The sequence below is a fragment of the Pristis pectinata genome, chromosome 24 (assembly GCF_009764475.1).
Source record: "Pristis pectinata isolate sPriPec2 chromosome 24, sPriPec2.1.pri, whole genome shotgun sequence".
Taxonomy (NCBI): Eukaryota; Metazoa; Chordata; class Chondrichthyes; order Rhinopristiformes; family Pristidae; genus Pristis; species Pristis pectinata.
The window spans coordinates 12922382-12944813 of NC_067428.1; the positions used below are offsets into that span (position 1 = coordinate 12922382).

A 22432-nucleotide genomic window follows, 5' to 3' on the forward strand; every position below is an offset into this window, starting at 1 on the left:
TTACAAACTGTTAAACCTTATGGAGCCTTGCCCTTAGGATCTCTCCCAAATTGAGGAAAAAGTAGTATTTTACTCTAATGGTTTAATTTTGAATGTTGTTCATCCCCTGGATCTCATGAATATACTTCCAATAGTCTACAAATAAAAGAATAAACGATTTTGTAAGAAGTTAGAGGTAAAATGGGATTAAAAATTCAGCACTTGCCTGGATACAGCACTGGGGATTGAGAGCTGGAATATTTGAGCTGTTAATGATATAGCTGATCTCAAGATACGAACAAATGGTACACAACCAGAAATCTCAGTCAGTGAGGTGTTGAATAGTTCCAGTACCTTTTGCTGATCCCCACACCAAAGATCTAAAATAATGTTGCGTTGCTTGTGCTAGTACATTCAAAAACAAGTTTTCGGTAATGAACGACTTGCTTGCAACATATTGGCCACTTGTGTCTTGCCATTGTTTGATAGATTATAATGCTGGTATTTTTGGATTTCAGAGTTTTTATCCTTGTGTTGCTAAACTAACTTTCTATACAAAGCAGTTACTCCATACTCTTCAAAATCTTGGCGAGCTACACACATCTGGTGGAAAGTGGAAAGACCTGCCAAAATAGACGCTCCTTTCCATGAAAGGTAGTTCCTGTTAGAAGGTGCAAGAACCTTTACCTGGAGGGGGGAGAAAAACAAATATTTCTTAATCTATATTTGGACCAGAAAAAATAGTTCAGTAATTGTATATCTTTAAATTACAATAAAGCAGGAGGAAAATTGCAGATCGATTGTGAATGGTAATATAGATACTACTCTTTGCTGGACAGAAAATACCAGTAGGACCAGTGGGTTTGCAAGTCTTCAACCACTGAATATATAGGAATCTTCTTTGTGAGATGCAACTAGAATACACTTAAGCATGTTTGGAATCACTGGAATAGACAAAATGACCAATGGGTGACACAACCTCACTTTGGTTTCTTAAGGTTAGATTACATTTATTCTCTAATTTTCTTTGTGGAATGAACTGCCAAGAAAAGTAGTTCCTTCTGGATTAATTGATTTTAAATATTCGTTGTTAGAGATAGGATGAGGACTTTAAGTATAAACAGATGCTCAAATGCAATATGGAACAAGATGCTTCCTTAGCAGCTAGGGCAATTAAAGGAGGAAGGAGGGATACGGATACTTAGAAATAATAGCATGTTATAACACAAAAGGAGGCCAATCACACCTATGTTTATCTCAAACATTTGTTTGAAGTGAGACCCTCTTCCTTCAATTAATTATTTTTGTAAATTTATTAGACAGAATTATCTTAAGGAATGTTGCTCTCCATACCAATGTTCCTGGTCCTCAAGTAAAATGAATAGCCTTCTCTCAAGCTGAACTTGAAATTCACTTCTTAACAACAATTGTGTCTAAATTGAGATTTAAAATTTTGATGGTCCCAACTTATTAGTGTTTTTAAGTAACTAACTTGTTCCATCTATATTGAGTTAAGAAATTAAAAAGTTAAGGGAAAGTGCAAGACTTGTGCCAGTGTTTGCTCTATAGCAGTAAGGAAGTGGTTTGGGTTGATCTGAAAAAGGTAAAAGTTTTGTTCAAGCTGTGGCCATTTTATTAACATACAATTTAACTATATGAATTTGCCTAATAAGTGACTCTAACTGCAAAAAGTTTTGCTGTTATTAAACAGCATACAGTAACTATTCCTGGCACTTGCTAGAAGAATGACATCGTAAACCATGTATGAGGTGGTCCAGGAATTATACACACCAAGGCACTGCACATTCTAGCATTTAAATGGAAAATTAGGAAAAGATACCTTCTTTCCTGGTTTTACAAGGTCTGTCATCTCCTGTTGAATTCGCTCTCCCATGTTTCTAAACATAGTGTTACCACCAGCCAGGACAATGTTGGCATACATCTCATTGCAGATCTCTTCATTGCAATGTTCAATCACAGAATGTGCCAGTGCAGGTAAGTTCTGAATGTCCTTGCCTGAAATTCAAATGAATTGTATCAATAAGGTATAATTTATGTACCATTTTAAAAATACAAAATGCTAGAAATACTCAGAAATTCCACAGCTGTGGGAAGAGAAACAGAGTTAAGGTTTCAGGTCAAAGGCCCTTCAGGATTTTACTTTAGAGAGATTGAGTGCGTGTGTGTGTGTGTGTGTGTGAAAAAAAAATTGAAAGATACTTTATCTGCAAACTTGCAGCATTTTAGAAGATAGATGAATTGATATCTCAATAGATGTGAATGGATATGATTTGATAGCCACTTAGAGATGTGGTTGCTCAATGACCAGTGCTGATTTGATATTTCAAATGGAGCAGAGGTACCTCTGTGGAGAAATTATCTTTGCTCAGAAGATGTAGAATCAATTTGGTTGGTGTGTGTAAAAAAAAAAAAAACACCACACACACACACACACACACACGAAGGGAAAGAAATCATTGGTGGGAATAGTCTGTGGGCCACCCTAACAGCTGCATTAGGATAGTTTATAATCACAGAAATAATAGGGGCTTGCACGTAGAGTACTGGAATAAACTTGAGTGATTAATTTTCCTATAGATTGGACAAATCAAAATTACAAAAGTAGATTTGAGAATGAGTTTAGTGTATATGTGAAAGATATGGAACAATACACAGCACACCAATCATGGATCAGGTCATATATACTAAGTCAGGATTAAATGACTCAGTAAAGGTTGATCAGTGTAAGAAAGAATTTTACATTCAGATTGGGAAATGTGCATCTTAGAGTCATAAATAAAAACAGAAAATGTTGGAAACTCAACAAGTCAGGTAACATTTATGGAAAGTAAAACAGAGTTAATATTTCAGGTAGAAGACCTTTAAGAACTGCAGCATCTGCCGCCTTGATATTTATTTGGTCTTCAGACAACTCTCTCTGTACCTGTCAACTGGATAAGGGAAATAGATTAAAAAGTAAGTAAGCAGTGGCAGGCCAAAGTATTGCAAACATTTTAGAAACTAGCAAAAGATGACTAAAAGACAGAAAATAGATTTGGGGGGGGGGGGGGGGGGGGGGGTAACCAAACAGGAAATAGAATCGCTCACGATCCATTTTCATGATAAAACTCTGATAAACTGGCATGCTCAGAACTTTGGTAGTACCAAATCCCCAGATTTTCCAGCCTATTGGATATTATTCCAATCAAATACTCCAACACACTTAATTTGCTTATTGTTATATTTAAAACAAGTTACTTAGCAGTACACTAAACTTAGTGAACCCAGTAAGTTTAAAGGAAGCACAGAGCTGTAGCCCTGGTGTGTTGGACATGTAATAGAACTAAAGGTTGAAAAGTACCCCAGATCTGCATCCTAGGTCTTTGAAAAAGGCCTGTGTGGCTAGTGGATGCAAAATTTTTTCTATTCTTGAAAGGGTTTCCCAGCAGCTGACAAAACTGCAAATGTAATGCATCTATTGGAGAAAGTGGGGAGACAATATAGGCTGGTTAGTTTGATAACCTCCAAATAAAATGCTGGAATCCATTAAGGAAGTAGGAAATTTAAAGCGATAAATCAAGCAGAGAAAGGGAAGTTATTTTGATAAATTCGAACTCAGTGAACATGTAACAAGTAATGCTGTTAAAGGACAGCAAGCAGATGGTTCAGCAGTTAGCACTGCTTGCTATGTCACCTTGAAGCTCACCTGGTTCTGTCTCCCACATTCCCTTGGAAAATTTATCATTCTACTGTGTAGCATCTTAAATATGTCAATTAAAATTGGCTGTGTTAAGGATGGACCTGTCAGACCAACTTGATTGAATTTTTTTTGAGGGCAGGGCAGTAGATGTGATTGCATGGCTTTCGGTAAAACCTTTAACATCCCACATGGGTGATTGATTCAAAGGGTTAGAAGTTGGTAAACTGGATCCAAAACTGGCAGCAAAGGGTGATGGTGGGTGGTTATTTGTGATTGGATGCCTGTGACTGGTGATGTCCCACAGTGCTGGGACCCTTGTTAGGTGCAATATATATGAATGGCTTGGATGCGAGGGGCAAGATTAGCAAGTTCATGGATAACACAAAGATTGGTAGATTTATTGGTAAAGTGGAACATAGACAAGTGTGAGGTGATGCATTTTGTGAGCACTAAATTGTAGGGTCTTGGGGTGTATTGAGGAACAGAGGGACCTTGGAGTACAAGTCCCAAGATCCTTGGAGGTGGCAACACAGGTAGATAATGTGGTTAGGAAGGCATATGGGATACTGGCCTTCATTAGTCAGGGCATTGAATACAGATGTAGGGATGTTATGCTCCAACTTTACAAAATGTCAGCTGAAGTACTGCATGCATTTCTGGTCACCAAGGTACAAGAGGGATGTGATGGCACTAGAGGGTGCAGAGGAGATTCACAGGATGGAGCAGTTATAAGGGGAAACTGGAGAAGGTAGGTCTTTTCTCCCTGGAGCAGAGGAGGTTAAGAGGGGACATGATTGAGGTATATGAAATTATGAGGGGTATAGAAAGTCTTGACTGCAGGAAACTTTTTCCCCATATCAGGGGTAAATAAACCTAGAGGACATAGATTTAGGAGAGAGAGGAGCTGAGGGGGACCTTCTTTACCACTCGGGGCAAGAACCTGAAAAGTGAGTTGGGAGTATTTATGGGAATAACACCCAATAGTCTGGAAAATCTGCTAGACTGGCACCAAAGTCCCAAGCTTGCTGGATTAATAGTTTTACTTTGAATGTTTCAGATCCTGCCATTAGATCAAATACTCACTTTGTCAAGTTCATATGGTTGCTGGTGTGCAATAACTACCCCACGTTAAAAGAACATTGGTGAACTAATCAAGGACGAGGGAGAAGTCAATGCCCATTGGAGGGTACACTCTGTAGACCTCTTCCCTTGATGTGAACACCTTTGACTTCATCGCACACTAACCTATTCAGTCCAGCCTTGCTGTACTCCTGCTTGACAAGTAGTCAAAGGCCATATTCCCAACAAATATACAAGGCCTCAGGAGCAGAGGGTAGTCCTACTGAAGTTCTAAGATATAGTGAATCTCTGCCTCTACATTTGGGAAGAGGAGGATATACTTGGTAACTATCTTCAAGTAAGGAGACAGACCTGACTCAACACTAGAAGGGCCTACCTGCTCTCTCCCACAGGGAAAGTCATGGCCAGGATCTTCCTCAACTCCCTTTACCCAGAAACTGAAGAGCTGCTCCCCACATCAGTGTTGATTCTGTTCATCTCAAGGCACAGTGGACATCTTCACCACAAAACTCAGAAATGCAAGGAGTGGAATCAATTATATGTGGTCATCTTTGACTTCAATAAAGCCTTTGATTTCTTACCCAATAGATCCTGTGGAGTACTCTCCTCACATTCAGCTGCCCACAGATATTCTTCTCTGATGTGCATTTGCTTAATAGTGGTATGCAAGCCATGATCCTAACCAATAAGCCTAAGCAGAGCCTATCTCAATGGACTAGTGTCAAACAACTACATCACTGCCCTGACACTTTTTAAATCTTTCTTACCACAATACTGCACCTTCCACAGGAGTGGAACTAATCTGTAGAATTAGCAAAACTCTTTAAACCACCACCATGGGCGCCAGAGGGGAGACATCTCAGTGATCCTGTTTCAAGGTACCCTACACCAACTGGACTCCTGAACCAAGGTCGCTCCAACTTCAGCAGTCAAGCAGAACTACTGCAGATGATGATGTTTGCCATGCACTTAGAGCCCAAACTTCAAACCATCACTGACTCCTTCACCAAAGCACAAGAGGATGGACCTTGCACTCAACATCAGCAAGACATAGGCCCTCTACTAGTCTATCTGCAAAGAACACCACCTTCCTTTGGCAATGAAAATTCACACCAAGATTCTCATATTATCTCAGGTGCCATCTCTTAGGGAAGGCAAACATTGATGAGATTCATCATCGCCTTCGATGTACCAGCAGACTTTCATCAATTAAAAGGAAAAAAAATTCAAGATCAGGACTTCAAATCTGACACAAAACTCACTGTCTACTTGCAGCAGTGATACCAGCCCTATACACTTTTGAAACCCAAGCTGTCTACAGTAGATGATTCGGGACAGTGAAAAGATACCGCCAAAGCTGCTTTTGCAATATCCTCCATAGTCATTGGAAGGATAAGCAAACCAATATTAGAGTCCTTTCCTACATCCCCACCATTGAGTCTGAAGTTACATTTGTCACATGCCCAATACCAAACTCGTAAAACAGGCATTCTATTTCCAAACTCTTCCATGTGAGAGGTTACCAGACAGGTACCTGCCTGAATCACATACTGGCAGATTCAAGTATGTGCCTCTTATAGAAATGTAACATTTAGAAACAGAAAAACGACAGCACAATTCAGGCCCTTTGGCCCACAAAGCTGTGCTGAACATGTCCCTACCCTAGAAATTACTAGGCTTACCCATAACCCTCTATTTTACTCAGCTCCATGTACCTATCTAACAGTCTCTTGAAAGACCCTATCGTATCCGCCTCCACCACCGTTTCCGGCAGCCCATTCCACACAATCACCACTCTGAGTAAAAAAACTTACCCCTGACTTCTCCGCTATATCTACTCCCCAACACCTTAAACCTATGTCCTCGTGTGGCCACCAATTCAGCCCTGGGGAAAAGCCTCTGACTAGCTACCCTATCAATACCTCTCGTCATCTTATACACCTCTTTCAGGTCCCCCCTCATCCTCCATCTCTCCAAGGAGAAAAGGCCGAGTTCCCTCAACCTGCTTTCATAAGGCATGCTCCACATTCCAGGCAGCATCCTTGTAAATCTCCTCTGCACCCTCTCTATGGCTTCCACATCTTTCCTGTAGTGAGGCGACCAGAACTGAGCACAATACTCCAAGTGGGATCTGACCAGGGACCTATATATGCAACAATATCTCTCGGCTCCTAAATTCAATTCCCGGATTGATGAAGGACAATACACTATATGCCTTCTTAACCACAGAGTCAACCTGTGCCGCCGCTTTGAGCATCCTATGGACTCGGACCCCAAGATCCCTCTGATCCTCCACACTGCCAAGAGCCCTACCATTAATACTATATTACGCCAACATATTTGACCTACCAAAATGAACCACTTCACACTTATCTGGGTTGAACTGCATCTGCCACTTCTCAGCCCAACTCTGCATCCTATCTATGTCCCTCTGTAACCTCTGACAGCCCTCCAAACTATCCACAACACCCCCAACCTTCGTGTCATCCACAAACAAACTGCTAACTACTAGGAATCTTGGTCTATTGCTGCTCAAAGTGGAGAAGATGATTGGGGATGGTATTGAGAACCTGAAGTTCACATATTGGGACGCACAGAAACCCAACATAAATGGTGAAAGGATCACACTACCTCACATACTACCCACCCACCTGCCCCGTCAGCGATCTCCTGCGGAGTCTATGGTTCTTACATAAGTCACCTCAGAACACACAAAACCAGAGTCATCTTTGATCCTGAGGGACTGCCATAGAAGGGGGGAAAAATAGAAGTTATTGCATCATAGCATTTGCAGATATTAAACACTGGTGTGGCTAGAAGGTTGGGTAACCAATAGAAAACATAAAACCAGGTTGGTAAGCTGCAGCTAGTTGAGTGCCACAGGGAACAATGCTAGTACCTCAACTATTTACAATAGATGAAGGCACTGAGTGCATTACAGCCATATTTGATAATGATGCAAGGAGGGAGGGTGTGAAAGTCCAGGAGGACAGAAAGTTGGACAAAAGGTTGTAAATAGGTTAAGTGAGTGGGCACAGATTTGGTAAATGGAGTATAAAGTGGGGAAATGCACTTTGATGAGGAGAATAGACAAGCAGAATATTGTTTAAATCGAGAGAGGTTATGAAATACCACAGCTCAACGGGATATAGGTGGTGCCCCACATAAAACAAAATCAGCATGTATAAAGCTAGGGAAATCTTCCTACAACTTTACAAGGCTTTTGGTGAGATCACACCATTTGGTGCATTCAATTTTATCTCCTTAGAAATATTTGTACTAGAGCCAGTCCAGGGAAGATTCACTAGATTGATTCCTGGTTGAAAAGCTTGTCTTATGAGGATTGATTAAACAGGTTAGACCTAAACTCATTGGAGTTAGAAGGTTGAGCGATGACCTTTAGAGTGATTGATAGTAGATAATGAAAATATGTTTCCACTCCTAGGGAATCTAGAACTAGAAGACAGTTTTAAAGTAAGGTGTCACTCAGTTACAATGACGATGAAGAGGAACTTGTTTCAGAGGGCCATGAATCTTTGGATTCACTACTCTAGAGAGATGTGGAGATAGAGACACTGAGTACATTCACTACCAAAATAGATTTTTGGACATTGAGAGGGCATGGTGCACAGAAGGAAACAAGTTTTGAGGCTAAGGGATGACTCATACTCCCATTTCATACGCATAATGTAGAAAGGAGTATGAAGACGACAGAGACATCTCAGCCTATAGTTTTGGGACCATACCCTATCGCAAAGTTGGGTTCCATGAGCCAAAAGAGTACTCCAAGGCTGCTGGCCTTTCCTGGAGGCCAAATGTTGTTCTGGAGTCAAATGTCCACAAACAGAAAAAATATGGAAGAGATGGGTTCAAACATCTTAACCAGTTACCTATTAAAAATGGCTTAAACATGACTTCTGGGCAGCTGAATTTCTGGTTTGTGATGATCATGTTTTGCCCATCTGGAAGCTCATACTCTTCTTTTATTCCATCTGGATTATTCTTGAAGTTCTGGAGCTCTGCTTCAAAATCTAGTGCAACGTAGCAAAATTTCTCCTTGATATTTCTGATAATATCTAACCCAGCTGGGGAAAAAGAAAATCATACAAAATAAGGAAACTTAAAGAGCAAATCATCTACAGGCTTTATAGCCAGTAGGTCATGATTTCTCAAAACCAATGAGACACATTTGGAGACACAAAAGACTGCAGATGCCGGGATCTGGAGAAACTCAGCAGGTCAGGCAGAATCTGGGAGTGGGAAATGGACAGTTGGTTCTTGGAACCAACCCTTTTCAATTTGATCTTCCTTTGGTATCTAAGTAAACTTGGGATCAATTCCCAAAACATTAATTGCATTCATACTTTATCCATAAAAACTGAAAATCTAGTATTTTTATTGTTCATTATGAGATTTGAGCAAGCTGTCTTCTTGAACAAGAGATGTCCATGATTAAGGTATTTTCCCAGTGCTGTTCGTAGTTCCAGCATTTTGATCCAGTGCCAATGAAGGAATAGTGATTAGATACCCAGCTAAGCTTGTTGTGGGGCTTTAGGCGGGTGATAGTGTTCCCATGGTTAGAGCCAGACCTGACAGAGGAAGATAGTTATGGTTGTTGAGTAACAATCATACCAGTCTCACAAAATTACCAAGGAACTCCTGCAAAATTGCCCATGGATGTGGGAGGAAATCTGAGCATCCAGAGGAAACCCACACACTCGCAAGGGAATGTGCAAACTCCACACCAACAGAATCGGAGGTCAGGATTGAAACCAGATCACTGGCAATGAAGCACCAGCACTACCAACTGCACTGCTATACTATCCAAATAAACCAGTCCATTCAACTAAATCAATAATGTAGGTTATGTATTGTGGCTCCAATACTGGAGCCTGTGGAACCCCACTAGTTACATTTTGTCTACCTGAATTTTATCCATTTATCCCTTCTCTCAGCTTTCCATTAGTTTACCAATCCTCTGTTCATTTTAATATTATTACCTCAAAACTCTGAACCCTTATCTTGTGCAATAACTTTGCATGTGACACCATATCACATACCTTTTGCAAATCCAGATGCACCATACCCACTAGTTCCCCATTATTCTTTCTGCTAATTGCATCCTCATTGCAGTTTTCTAAGATAATTAAGCAATTTCCCTTTCATAAACCACGTTATGATTTTCAAAATATCTTATTCCTACTTCCTTTAATGATTGATTCCAGTACTTTCCAAAGGCAGATGATGGGTTATATGGCCCATGCTTTCCTGCTTTCTGTCTCTCCGTTTGTAGCTTTCAAATTCTGAGAACTTCCCAGATTCTGACAAACTTTGGAAGATCACAACCAATATATCCACCATTGTGTAGCCACTTCCCTTAAAACCTTGGGATAAGTAGTCAGATCCAGGAGACCCGTTAGCCTTCAGTCCCATTAGTTTGGCTAATGATAATGATTGTTTTAAATTCCTCCTATGCTGCATGGTTTAGTTTTGTCTTTGAGAAGATGAAAGAGCAACAGAGTTAACATTTCAGGTCTATGATCTTTCATCTAATAAAGGGTCATCAACCTGAATCATTAAACCCCAATTTCCTCTCCACAGATATGATCTAATCTGCTGAGTATTTCTGGCATTTTCTTTTTTTATTTCAGAATTCCAGTATTTATAGAATGTTGCTTTTGGAAAGCTCAAGACTCAGCTGATAAACTTTGTATCACGTCAGCCACTAAGGTCCCAATCTGCAAACAGCAGATGGGAGGGAGGGAGGGAGGAAGCCTTTCATTTGGCAGAAAAATTACAGCCACACATGAAAATCGGGCCATTTGGCTTGTTTCTTTACACTTAATTTTTATGTAATACAAGAAACTCCAATTAAAATAAAACAAACTATCTTATGCCAAATTAACAACTTCACCTAGGCCAATATTCCTCTTAACCATTTGATTTTGTTTTTGAAGAAGGCAAAGTAATTCACCGAATATCATGATAATACAATATTTTTTCATTAACCCATTTTACACCATTGTGGATCTTGATGTTTAATTGTACCTGGCAGAGGAACACATCTGCTGATACATAAGGATGATGTTTTATGCCTAAGAAATAAATTGTTGTACTGCCACATGGTCCTTAAATGGGCCAGTTGAGTTTCATGATGGTACGTTATTATTACCTTTGGAGGTGAAGGACCAGCTGTTGTTTTCGGCCAGGGATCTCATCATGTGCTCCGTCAGGTCCTCTCCTCCCAGGTACACACGCTGAGTGTTGTTCAAAGCACTTCCTTCAAAAATAGGAACTATGTGTGTCACAGCAGATCCTGCAATCAGAAAGAAGAAAGTTGTATTTTGTGAAGTAATTGTTTTATTCATTGCAGGCGCATTGCATTGTTTTAACAAAATTCTCCCTCAAAGATGCAAAACACTTTTTACCTTTGTGGCAGATGGCTTATGGACTAAGTGTGAATCTTGAAAACTAAGCAAATCAGTAACAATTTGTTAAATGTGATTTTTCCCAGTCATCTTCCTCTGTAATCAGTTTAAAGTCCACATCTCCAAAAGATTATGGACACAGTTATACCATTGACTGAAGTACCCGAAGCTGCCAGCACTTGACTACAAAAAAATAACAGAAATGTTTCTGAGATCACTGAGTGAGAAGAAGATGCTACCTGAATCAATGACAGTTCCTGTAACTTTGCCAGTGGAGTGTAATGCCAGCACTGCCTGGATCCCCAGAAGTAGAGAAGGAACTTGGAATGCTTCAAAAAGAATCTGTTTTAGAAAAAAAAACAAATGCAACTGGTTGTTAGTTTTAACCCTGGACGAAATTAACTCAAAATAACGTGCAATATTTTTAATTTGTTAGCTAAAGCGTTTCACAAGATCACAAGACAAGGGAGCAGAGGTAGGCCATTCGGCCCATCGAGTCTGCTCCAAAGAAAAAGAAATGAGAAATGGGGGGGGGGGGGGGGGGCGCTGGTGGGCAGTGAGAGAAAAAAAACTATTCTAACCCTAACTTGTAGTATGGAAAATTATCAGCTGCCAAAGCACCATCTCAGAGGGATGGAATTTGTGTGCATTCCGTCTACCATGTATTACAATATTGGTAAAGGTTTCAGAAAGAGAGAGGCAAATACAGGGGGCAAGAGGGCTGTGGAGGCTCAGTCACTGAGTATTCAAGACACAGATCGATAGATTCCTTGATATTAAGGGAACCAGGGGAAATGGGTTAGTACAGGAAAATAGCATTGAGGTGAAAGATCAGCCATGATGGAGAAGCTGGTTATTTATTGGATGGAGAAGCTGATTATAGAGGCCTGAGCATAGTTAGAGCTCTGATTCACCAAAGTGATACGAGGAGTTAAATTATAAAAACAGACTGCGTAGTCCCCTACTTTTAAAATATTTAGAGGAGATCCTAATCAAGCTGTTTAAAATGATAAAGTTCAATTTTACATGTGTCAATTAAACAGATTCCTCAGTAGCATACCTAGAATGTGGAGGCATGATCTTGAAATGGCCTGCCTCCAATATTAAGTATGAAATGAGGAAGTGATTTTCAGAGAAAAAAAATAGTGGAAATTCGATATTTACTTCCCTAAAAGAATCTGGGTGTTGAATTAATCAAAATTTTTATGACAGATCAATCAATTTTTGTTAGTTTGGGGTGTCAAGGGTTAGGACACAAAGGCAGGCGAATGGAATTGAAGTAATAATCAGCCATGATCTAACCAAATGACAGAACAGGTCCCAGGGGCTGAATGGTTCACTCTATGCATATTCTCCAGGGGTGGTGCCTGACAGGACCTTAAAAGTAAAGGAAAGTCTGAGGGAAAATGAGGAAAAGATACTTTATTACCTGTCAGTCTATCACAGAGCTGAATTTCATAAATTTAAATTAAATTGTCTTGTGTATTATGTTCTGTTGGGAACTGATTTGACTGCTTCAAGTGTGTTTAATTTAAGGCCCTTTAATAGATATCAAGGAAGAAGCCTTTCTGGATTGTATGTCTGAGGGGAAAGGAGTAGCTTCTAACCACTACATAAGCATTCATACCAAGTTTTAAGGATCTATTCCAAAAGGGTTTAGAGATAATGTGCTTTTACCCTGAGCATCTTGATGGTTGCGAGTTTATTACCTCAGTTGTTTTCTCCCTGTTCTTCTGCGGGTTGTTTGTTGGTTCTGTCATAACAACTGGGTGGTCCTGAATGTCAACACGCAGTTCATTTTCAAACGTGTGCCTCCAGAGAACTTCCATTTCTGTCCAATGTGTAATCAGTCCATGCTGAATTGGATACTTCAATCAAACACAATCAAACTTTTGAATAGACATTCACCACCAACATCAGTATACAATTCCCCAAAGCAACAGGTCAGCACTTCTATTGATTGTACTTCACTAGAGAATTGAATATTTTTGGAAAACCTTTAGTTTTTCCATGTTGAGAATTATAGGAGCTGGGTAATCAATCTTCCTTCACTATTTTCATCCATCAACAAACATTGCCTCATACCCCTGGGATGAGCTTTATTGAAATATTACAGTACAGAAGGCTGCCACTTGGCAAGAGTCCACACCAGCCACTTACAGAGCAATTCAGTCTGTACTGACTCCCATGTTTCACCATAGTTCTGCAATTACTTTAGCTACATAGTTATCCAATTCCTTTCTGAAAGCCATAGCGAAATCTTCATCCAAAGGCAATGCATTCTATATCATGACAGCTCATTGTGTAAATATTCTTTCACCTCATCACTAGATCTCTCACCAAGTGCTTTAGGTCTGTATCCTCTGGCCATTAAGCCCTCCGCTAATGGAAATTGTTTCTCTCTATTTAAACTAGCAAGATTTTGTACACCTACTTTGTTCCAAGGAGGACAACCACATCTCTCATCGGCCTTGGTAACTAAAACTTCTCATCCCTGAAATTATTATATTAAACTTTATCTGCTCTTCCTCTTGGGCCCTCACATCCTTCTTAAAGTTCTGAGACCAGAATCAAATGTACAAGAACGCAAGAAAATAGGAGCAGGAATAGGTCACTCAGCTCCTGAAGCCTGCTCCACCATTCAATGTGATCATGGATGATCGATAGAGACCTCAGCTCCACTATGTCAGTTTTTGATCTTCAAGTATTCTATCTCCACTTTAAATACATCTAATGATCTGATCTCTGCCACCCTGAGGGGCAGAGAATCCCAGAGATTCACTACTCTGAGAAAAAATTCTATGCATCTCAATTTTAAATAACCAGACCATTATTTTGTAGTTATGTTCCCTTGTTTCAAGAACTTCCACTAGTGAAATAATCTCAACACCTACCTTGTCAAGCCCCCTTAGTATCTTGTGTGTTTGAATAAGGTCACCCCTCATTCATCCAAACTCCAAGGAACATGAACCCAATCTATCTAGCCTTTCTTGATAGAACAACCTTCTCATCCCAGTAATTAGCCCTTGAACAGCCTCTAATGCTATTATATCCTTTTTTAGTTAAGATGGCCAAAACTTGGTGCAGTATTCCAGGTGAGGCCTCACCTGCACAGCTGTAACAAAACCTTCCTATTCTTAAACTCCAAGCCCTTTGCAATAAAGGCCAACATGTCCTTTGCTTAACTACTTGTTGGACCTGTTTGTTTTTTTTTGTGATTCATACACTAGAACACCTCAATCCCTCCGAACTTCACTCACGTGCACTCTCTCCATTTAGATAAAATTCCACCTTTTGATTCCTCTTACCAAAGTGCATGACCTCACACTTTGCACATTGCCAGGTTTTCCCCATCACTTAGTCCAAGTTCCATTGCAGAATCACAATGTCCTTATTACAACATGCCCTTCCACCTATTTTCATATCAGCAAACTTGAAAACCTTAGATTTTGTTCTCTCCTTCAGGTCATTAATGTAAATAATAAATAATTGCAGACCAAGAACTGATCCCTAGAGTGCTCCACTAGTTACATCCCTCCAGCCTGAAAAGGACCCATTTATTCCAACTCTGTCTTCTAATGTGACAGAGTTTTCAATCCATGCTAACACATTTCTTCCAATACCATGGGATTTTAATTTATGCACCAGCCTTTTATGCGGCATCTTGGCAAATTTCTTTTGGAAATCTAAATACACTACACCAACTAGCCTTGTTACATCTTCAAAGATTTCAATTATGTCAAACACTATTTATCTCTCATTAAACCACATTGACTAGGTTTAATTATATTCAGTTTTAATAAATGATTAGTTATTTCCTCTTTGATTGTTGATTCTAACACCTTGCCAACCATTGATGTTAAACTAACTGGCAAACAATTCCTCACCTTCTGTCTTTTTTGAATAAGGGAGTCACATTGGCTGTTTTCTAATCTTCTGGTACCTACCCGAATTTAGTGATCTGAAAACTTTCAGACAATGGCTCCACTATCTCTGCAGCCACTTCCTTTAAACGGTGTCTGTTCCCCTAACTATGCTATCCCCTATGACTACTACAATTTTCTTTTCTCCCCCACTTGAATGGCTCCCTGTGCCATGGTGCTAAGGATAGTTTGCACATCCTCCCTGCAGTCCCCACCCTTGTCCATACAGGGAGCAAGAACCTCATACCTATTGGACACAACAAGGGCTGAGGCTCCTCTGGAACTACTTCATGGATCCCTCTACTCACCTCTCTGCAGTTACACCATCCTGTCCCCTGACCAATCGCCAATTTAGAGATGGTTAATCATGTCCAGGTAATTCTCCCCCTCTCTGATGCATCGAAGTTTGGGTCTCATACTCCAGCTCATTGTCCCCAAGCCAAAGTTCCTCGAGCAACCAATGCTTACTGCATATATATCACTGCTTACCACAATGGGGTCCACCAGTTCCCACACCCTGCAACTCCAGTACATCGTCTGGCCAGCCATCAGTTCTAATTAATTAGTTAACATAGTACCCAAGTTGTAGCCTAACCAGTTTTATAGAAGTTCAAACATCTATTTCTCTTTTAAAACAAAACTTTATATTAACTTCAAACACAGGTCTGCACCCAGGCAAGCCATGTTTTGATTCCAATCAAATCACCTTGGTCATGTGGGACCACAAAGGAGTCAAATTAAAATGGAAGGAAAATAGGGTAGACTAACATTGGAAGATTGATAAATGTTATCTGTATTTACGCACACAAGTTTTCCACTTACAATCAAGTGAAGAATGCTGCGTTTTCTTTGAGCTTCATCTCCAACGTAAGTGTCTCTTTCTGATGATCCAAAAACATTCACTGACGTGTTCTTTGGCCTTCCAACCACACTTGGAAAAATGAAAGCTGGAGAATGATTTCCTGAGAGTCCGGCTTTTATCAGCCCACTGCCATTATCGATTACAACCGGGGGACACAGGTCATTGGGCAAGCTGGAAGAGTCAGTCGCCCTAGAAAATGAAGTATCTGGCAAGGAATTTGGACGATGAAAAAGTAAATAAAACAAGAAATATCTGAATGTCCATGGAAGAATCCAATTGGTTAATGCATTAAATATCACACTGTTGATTTCATTACATCAATAAAAAGTTTGCATGCAAGTGTGGAAGAGCAGAAGATAAAAAATCCATCACCTTGGTTCAAAATGAGAGGAGAATAATCAGCCAAGCCTTGCCTCACCATACTGCCAAGTCTATGGTTGAAAACATGCTTAAAGCTAGCTATAATGCTTCCATGAATATTCTGGATATACATTGTGTTCATGTAGAAACAATGGCCACATGGATAAGGCATGCAAGAATACAATATCTGAAACAATTCTGTGAGAGTCATCTTCAGACCTTCAGAGGATCAGAATAGTTTTGGGTGAATAGTATTGGAAAGAGAAAACTGAATGGTAACTTTTGTGTCCGAGTTGATAAAATGAACCTAGTTCTCACCTTTGTGTCTCATCAGTAGGTCCCCCTCGCAAGGTAGTATGTTGTGCAGTTCAGAATCTGGGGTTCTGGTATCTTCTGACCATGTTGGGTCACTTCCATCTTCCTGAACAACCACAGTAACCTTGCTGACTGATTGCTCCTGAACTACAGAAACTGAATCAATCTCCTTCAAAGCATACTGCTCCTCTCCCATGGCCTTTTTATTAATGTTGCTGTTATCCTCCATAGTAACGGAATTACTCAAATCTATTAATGAAAGAATGTCACATGACAAAACAGAGGTTGAAAGATTATTGCAATAAACTTCTCGATTGAGGGTCTATATGATCCAAGATGGAATGAAAAATTCAGCCACTATCAACTGCTAATTCCTCTAGTTGGAAATAACTGCCTTAGATAGGTTGCATAAATTGATATATTATCACATTATTGGAGGAAATTATTTAATATTAAATATTTAGGTTGATCAGAAATATTATGAATTATGCCCATTCCAATTTTTAATATGGCCATTTGCAGTTGTTTTCATTCTAAATATGGATTTGGGCAATGTCACCCCATCAGCTGACACAACAAAAAGACAAAGAAAATCAAAAACTGCAGATGGAAGCTGAAACGACAACAGCAAATGTTGGAACCCACAGGAAGTGAGGCTGAAATGGTAACTCTTGTTTCTTGTTCCATAGATTCTGCCCAAACTGCTGAATATTTCTCATATTTTCTGTTCTTATTTTGAATAGACACAGAATTTAATATTTCTTTACAATATAGACGGCCACTATTTGGCCCATCAAATCTATGCTGATTCTCTGATCAATTGTATCAATCCCATTCCCATCCATTTCCTTCTAACCTATTCTATCACACATGCCCATAATGTCTTGCTGATTCTCCAACCACCCACGTATGCTGACGGTAATTTACAGTGGCCATTTAACCTAATACCCAGCACATCTCTGCAATGTAGGAGGAAACCAGAGCACCCAGGGAAAACCCACACGGTCACATGAAAAGTATGCAAACTCCTATGGTCAGTACTAGAGATCAGAATCGAACTGGGGTTGCTGCATCTGCAGTTCCACTGTGTTCAGTCACTACCATAGCATGAATGGAGAGTTGAATTTAGTAGGCAAAAGGCTCTGGTATAGTTCAAATCTAAATGTGAAAGTCGCAGAATAGCTTCAGATTCAATGCATTTTTGTGATGAGTAGTCACTGAAAGTGGTAATTTAAGTTAACAACATAAAATTAAAATGGAAAAAGAAGCCGGCATGGACTCAGTTCCCTTCTTTGCTGCAACATAGAACATTACAGCACAGTACAGGCCCTTCAGCCCATGATGTTGTGCTGACATTTTATCCTGCAACAATTCATTATTTCTACAATTTTCAAAACTTAATACCACTCCTGCTCAAGTTACAGACTGTAAGTGATATGGGTACTTTTTTGGTATAAATTGAATAATAAATGATTAAAAATCACATTCATTGTCTAGCAAAATTGGTTCTGAATTTTCTCCTCATTTCCCTTTTTTTTTAAAAAAAAAACGAGAATAAGGAAATATGCAACTACAATGAACAACAGCTGGATTTTAACAGCCCCCTTCATGGAAGTGACCTCCATTTAGGTGACCTCCACCTTTCTTGCCCAAAGAAACTATATGTATTCAAATGTGAGGCAGCATGTACTCAAAAGGTCCCTCAACATTTACAACCAATTAAATTACATTTTAAATGTGGTTAGCAACAAAGCTGGAAGATAAGTGCTTCAAGCAGCTAGTGACCGAGTTATGGTGGAGTGGATCAAAGCAGAAACACAGTTTTCATAGTGCCTTGTACAGATGACTGGGCATCTGAATGGTAGTTTGGGTTTTGTCTGATATACAGTACTTTGAATTGTATTTGCTTGGTACAGCATTGTTAGGTGTTTTGAAACAGATTTCATCTACTGTGTATATCGGTCATACATATACCCAGAAAGCTGAGTTGTTCAGTTCTCGCTTGGAAACAGCTCCCGTGAAGGTGAATGCTCACCTGGTGTGCTTTTGAACAAAGGGTAGGAAAACTCCCCCCAACTTAATCTGGAACCAATCCCAAACCTCGAGGGAGGAGTTAGCTCGGGTGGCACATGGGCAACAAAGTCTCTGGAGCAGGGTAGTTTATGCGGGGCCCTCGGAACCCACCCGTGCGCTGTTCTCAATGGACTGGAATCCTTGACCTTCCAATCTATCTTCTGCCCCTTGCACCTCGTTTCCCTGCACTGCGCCTTCTCTGTAGCTGCAACACTACATCTGCATTTTCTGTTCACTACCTTCATGTGGTTATGTATGGAATGATCTGAAAAAAGGCTTTCACTGTATCTCGGTACACGTGACAATAATAAACCAATACCAGTTTCAGAGTTCTGAAACATTAACCATCTTTCACTCTCCACAGGCGCTGTCTGACCCTAGTACGTCCAGCAGATTTCTGGTTATACTTCAGGTTCTGCACATCCACCATATTTTGCTTCAACTATTTCACCTTTTAACGCCGATTATAACTCAGTTGTTTTGGAAATCGTGGAATTTTTCCGTCCAAGAGCAAGTTTAATTCTGAAATAACCAGCTTTCTGGCTTTGCTGCAGGCACTTACCATTAGGGCTGGGATCAGCGGTCCCGTGGGCCAACTGTGACCAGGACTGACAGAACAGTTCCCCGGTCTCCTCGTCTGTCTTCGCACCGTCCCACACCACGCCGAGCTCGCCCCTCGGGCTCGAGTTCTGATCAGCAGGACCCAGGCGGTCGGCAGCAGCGAGCCTTCCTTGCATGAGTGCCTGTGTTTGGGCATCTCCCAGCGTCAGTGGAGGGGAGGCGGCTCGAGTTGTCTTCACACTGGAGGCGCAACCCATCGCCCCCCGAGCGGTCTTCACGCCTCGCTGCTTTAAGAAGTTTTTGATGCCCAGTCCCAGGGTCCCGCGTTCATACGCGGATGTGTTTCCAAACACCAGTTGGGCATCTCGAAGGGGCGCAGAGTGTTTCAGTTCGCCAGGCAGACCGAGGCTTGGTCGTTGCTAAGTTACCTGCCATTAACGCTGTTGCGGAGCAGTGTGTTCAGGACACAAAAAAAAGATTTAAAGGGGCAATGCTCATTAATAACCCTTTGCAATTTTACACAAGAAATATCCCGAATTTTAAAAAATTATAATGGTACATTTAATTATGTCGATAAACCGGATTTAAACTCGAATTTAAACAAGGTGACAAAAATGAAACGTGAAAATCAACTAAGGTCCAAGTTCATTGATGCATTTTTATAAATTGGTACCATCAGTTTGTAATTCAATACATCTATGCGATTCGATATTTCCGTTCAAAGTCTTTTTATATGCAAGACGGCGGCAGTCATTTGTTGCAAGAATTAATTGTTAGCGCGAGACTGTTGGGTTTCCAAATTTATCAAACGACTGAGCTTCCATCTAAAGTGGAGCTTCCATCTAAAATAAGTTCAAAGCTGTTTGTCGCTTTCGGTATCCATAAAAGAAAACAGTTGAAGATTTCTTAATTAGATTATTTAAAGGCAGGTTGAGAGATTACTTCAATGTCCTACTTCAGTAAATGTCGTCTTTGATCGTTCTATGGGCTTGAAGAAAGCGGAGCTCCGGGCAGTGTCATGCTAACCTTCGACTTAATTTGCTGAAACGTACATTCCACACATTCATCGGTCTGAACCACAGTTTTCAGTCTCCAGAACTATAATTTTCTTTCAAACATAAACTGCTTCTGAATTAATACATGCAAATCTAATGTTTAAGGTACAAATATTCCATGATGTGAATAGCTGACATGGGATTAAGAATATCATCACTAATTTGAAATAATGTAAAATGAAACAGAAAAAGGGGGGAAATACGTAACTAGTCAGCGAACATTTGTCAAGGAAAAGACAGGTAGAAACTAGGTATAATGATCACACCACATCAGGCTGGGTTCAGGCGCGGGTGGGGGGAGAGGGGACAAGGCACGGACATGTAGGTAAATGAAAAATGCTAAAAGTAAACAGCATGAAAGTGTCATGCCAAAAATCATACACAGAACTTCACCTGTTTCTCAGGTGGACTCTTGGAATTCAGTACAACTTGCTTCCACTCTGGTTCTGGGGAGGTCAAAGTGGGACCTGCAGACTGCCACATGGGGCAGGAGGTGCTTGACCAGGGAGGTACAGTTTGGGAAATGAAGCTTTCCTTCTGTCAAGGCAGCTTTAAGAACATGCTCCTGTTGTATCCTCTGTTCACCTGCTGTCTCACGCCACCGCAGAGCTTGGAGAAGATTGCCTGTTTGAGGTGTCAGGCAGCCTAGCAACATGGCCAGCCCAGTGGAGCCATCTGAATGCAATTAGGGCCTTAATGCAGGGAATGATGGGGATGGAGGAAGGAATAAAGTGTTGATGGTGACTTGGCAGTCAGCATCTGAAAGCAAGTGTATTCAGCTTGATGACAGGAGGTTGGGTAACCTTGGTTCTTGGATAAAGGTAATACAAGTTGAAGAGTTTCCCATTTGTCCTATAGATCAGCTTCACTGCAGCTAGAAGCCCAAAGGAGGTGGTGATGTACAGTATCATGGCAAGAAAGATTGAGGCGAGTGTTGGAGTGATGACTTGGTCTTGCACGACACCAGTCTGCACTAAGACTGATCTGTGTGGACCTGCTGCTTAAGATCTTGAATTGGGAATGCAAGATGGAGAATAATTACTGTAGGCAGCCAAATTTGAGAAGGAGGCTCCACAGTTCCTCTCAAAGGCTTTTGTGAGGTCACAAAAGGCCATGCATACCATTCGTTGTTGGTCCCTGCATTTCTCTTGCAGTTGATGCATGGTGAAGATTCTGTGCATTGTACTTCTGGATTGACAGAACATACTGGATTTGGGCAACAGTTCTTAAACCACTGGAAGGAAATGGTGGAGGAAGACCCTCTATCCCTCAGTAGTGCAATTGGATTATTTTCTTTCCTTGAAGATGGTCATGATTACAGTGTCCAAGTTCCATTGACATATCCTCCCCTTCTCACACATGGTAGATGAGATTGTAAAATCTGTCACTGAAGTTGCTCTCCAGGTTTTAGAACCTCAACAGGAATATCATGTCTTCCAACACCTTGTGGGATTTCAGTTGGCAAATGGATTCTTTGACCTTTTTTGTCAATCTGGGATAGAGGTAAAGCTGGACCAGACAGTTTGCTGTGGATATGGACAAGGTTACACATGTCCAGGAAAGAGAGCCACACATAATGTCACCTTCAGAGTGCTCCTTCCAGCAGGTGTTAGCTGCCTCTCTCCCCTTGATAAACTCTTCTCCATTCTGGTCTCTCAGCAGAATGAGCTTTGGATGTTTGGACCGTAGATGGCCTGAAGAATCTGTACATCATGGTCATCAGCACATTACTGGATCTCCTGTACTCTTTCCACCCACCATCTGTTCTTCAGGTTTTCTGCTGGACATCAGCCTTCAGATGTCTGTAGAAACATTATTTTTCCTTGACAGGGACACTCATAAAAGTCAAACTGCAGATTCAAAGGATTCCTGTAATTGTTGAAAATCTGAATAAAAGCATCTGCATTGATGAAAAAGAATAGAGATTAGGCACATATAGAAAGAGTTAAACCGATGACTGGGGACTTTTGGGAAGCAATACTTTAAATGGAAAACCAAGTCAGTATCATTTTAATTATCAGATTGCTTTAGCTAAAGTTACAGATTTTTTAAAATATATTCAAGGGATGTGGACTTCAAGGTCAAGCCAGCATTTA

At 40.5% G+C, this 22432-nt stretch overlaps 1 protein-coding gene across 1 annotated transcript; it reads right to left on the minus strand.

Annotated features, from left to right (window-relative positions):
• Nucleotides 1-9: 9 nt before the first annotated feature.
• LOC127582564 (uncharacterized) lies at nucleotides 10-19661 on the minus strand. The gene is made up of 9 exons (XM_052037922.1): nucleotides 19283-19661; nucleotides 16651-16896; nucleotides 15933-16177; nucleotides 12897-13055; nucleotides 11427-11529; nucleotides 10932-11075; nucleotides 8650-8844; nucleotides 1820-1995; nucleotides 10-666 (listed from the first exon to the last, which is right to left on the minus strand). Exons 1-9 carry the CDS (start codon nucleotides 19536-19538, stop codon nucleotides 517-519), a joined length of 1674 nt encoding a protein of 557 aa, XP_051893882.1. The 5' UTR covers nucleotides 19539-19661; the 3' UTR covers nucleotides 10-516.
• Between the last annotated feature and the right edge of the window lie 2771 nt (nucleotides 19662-22432).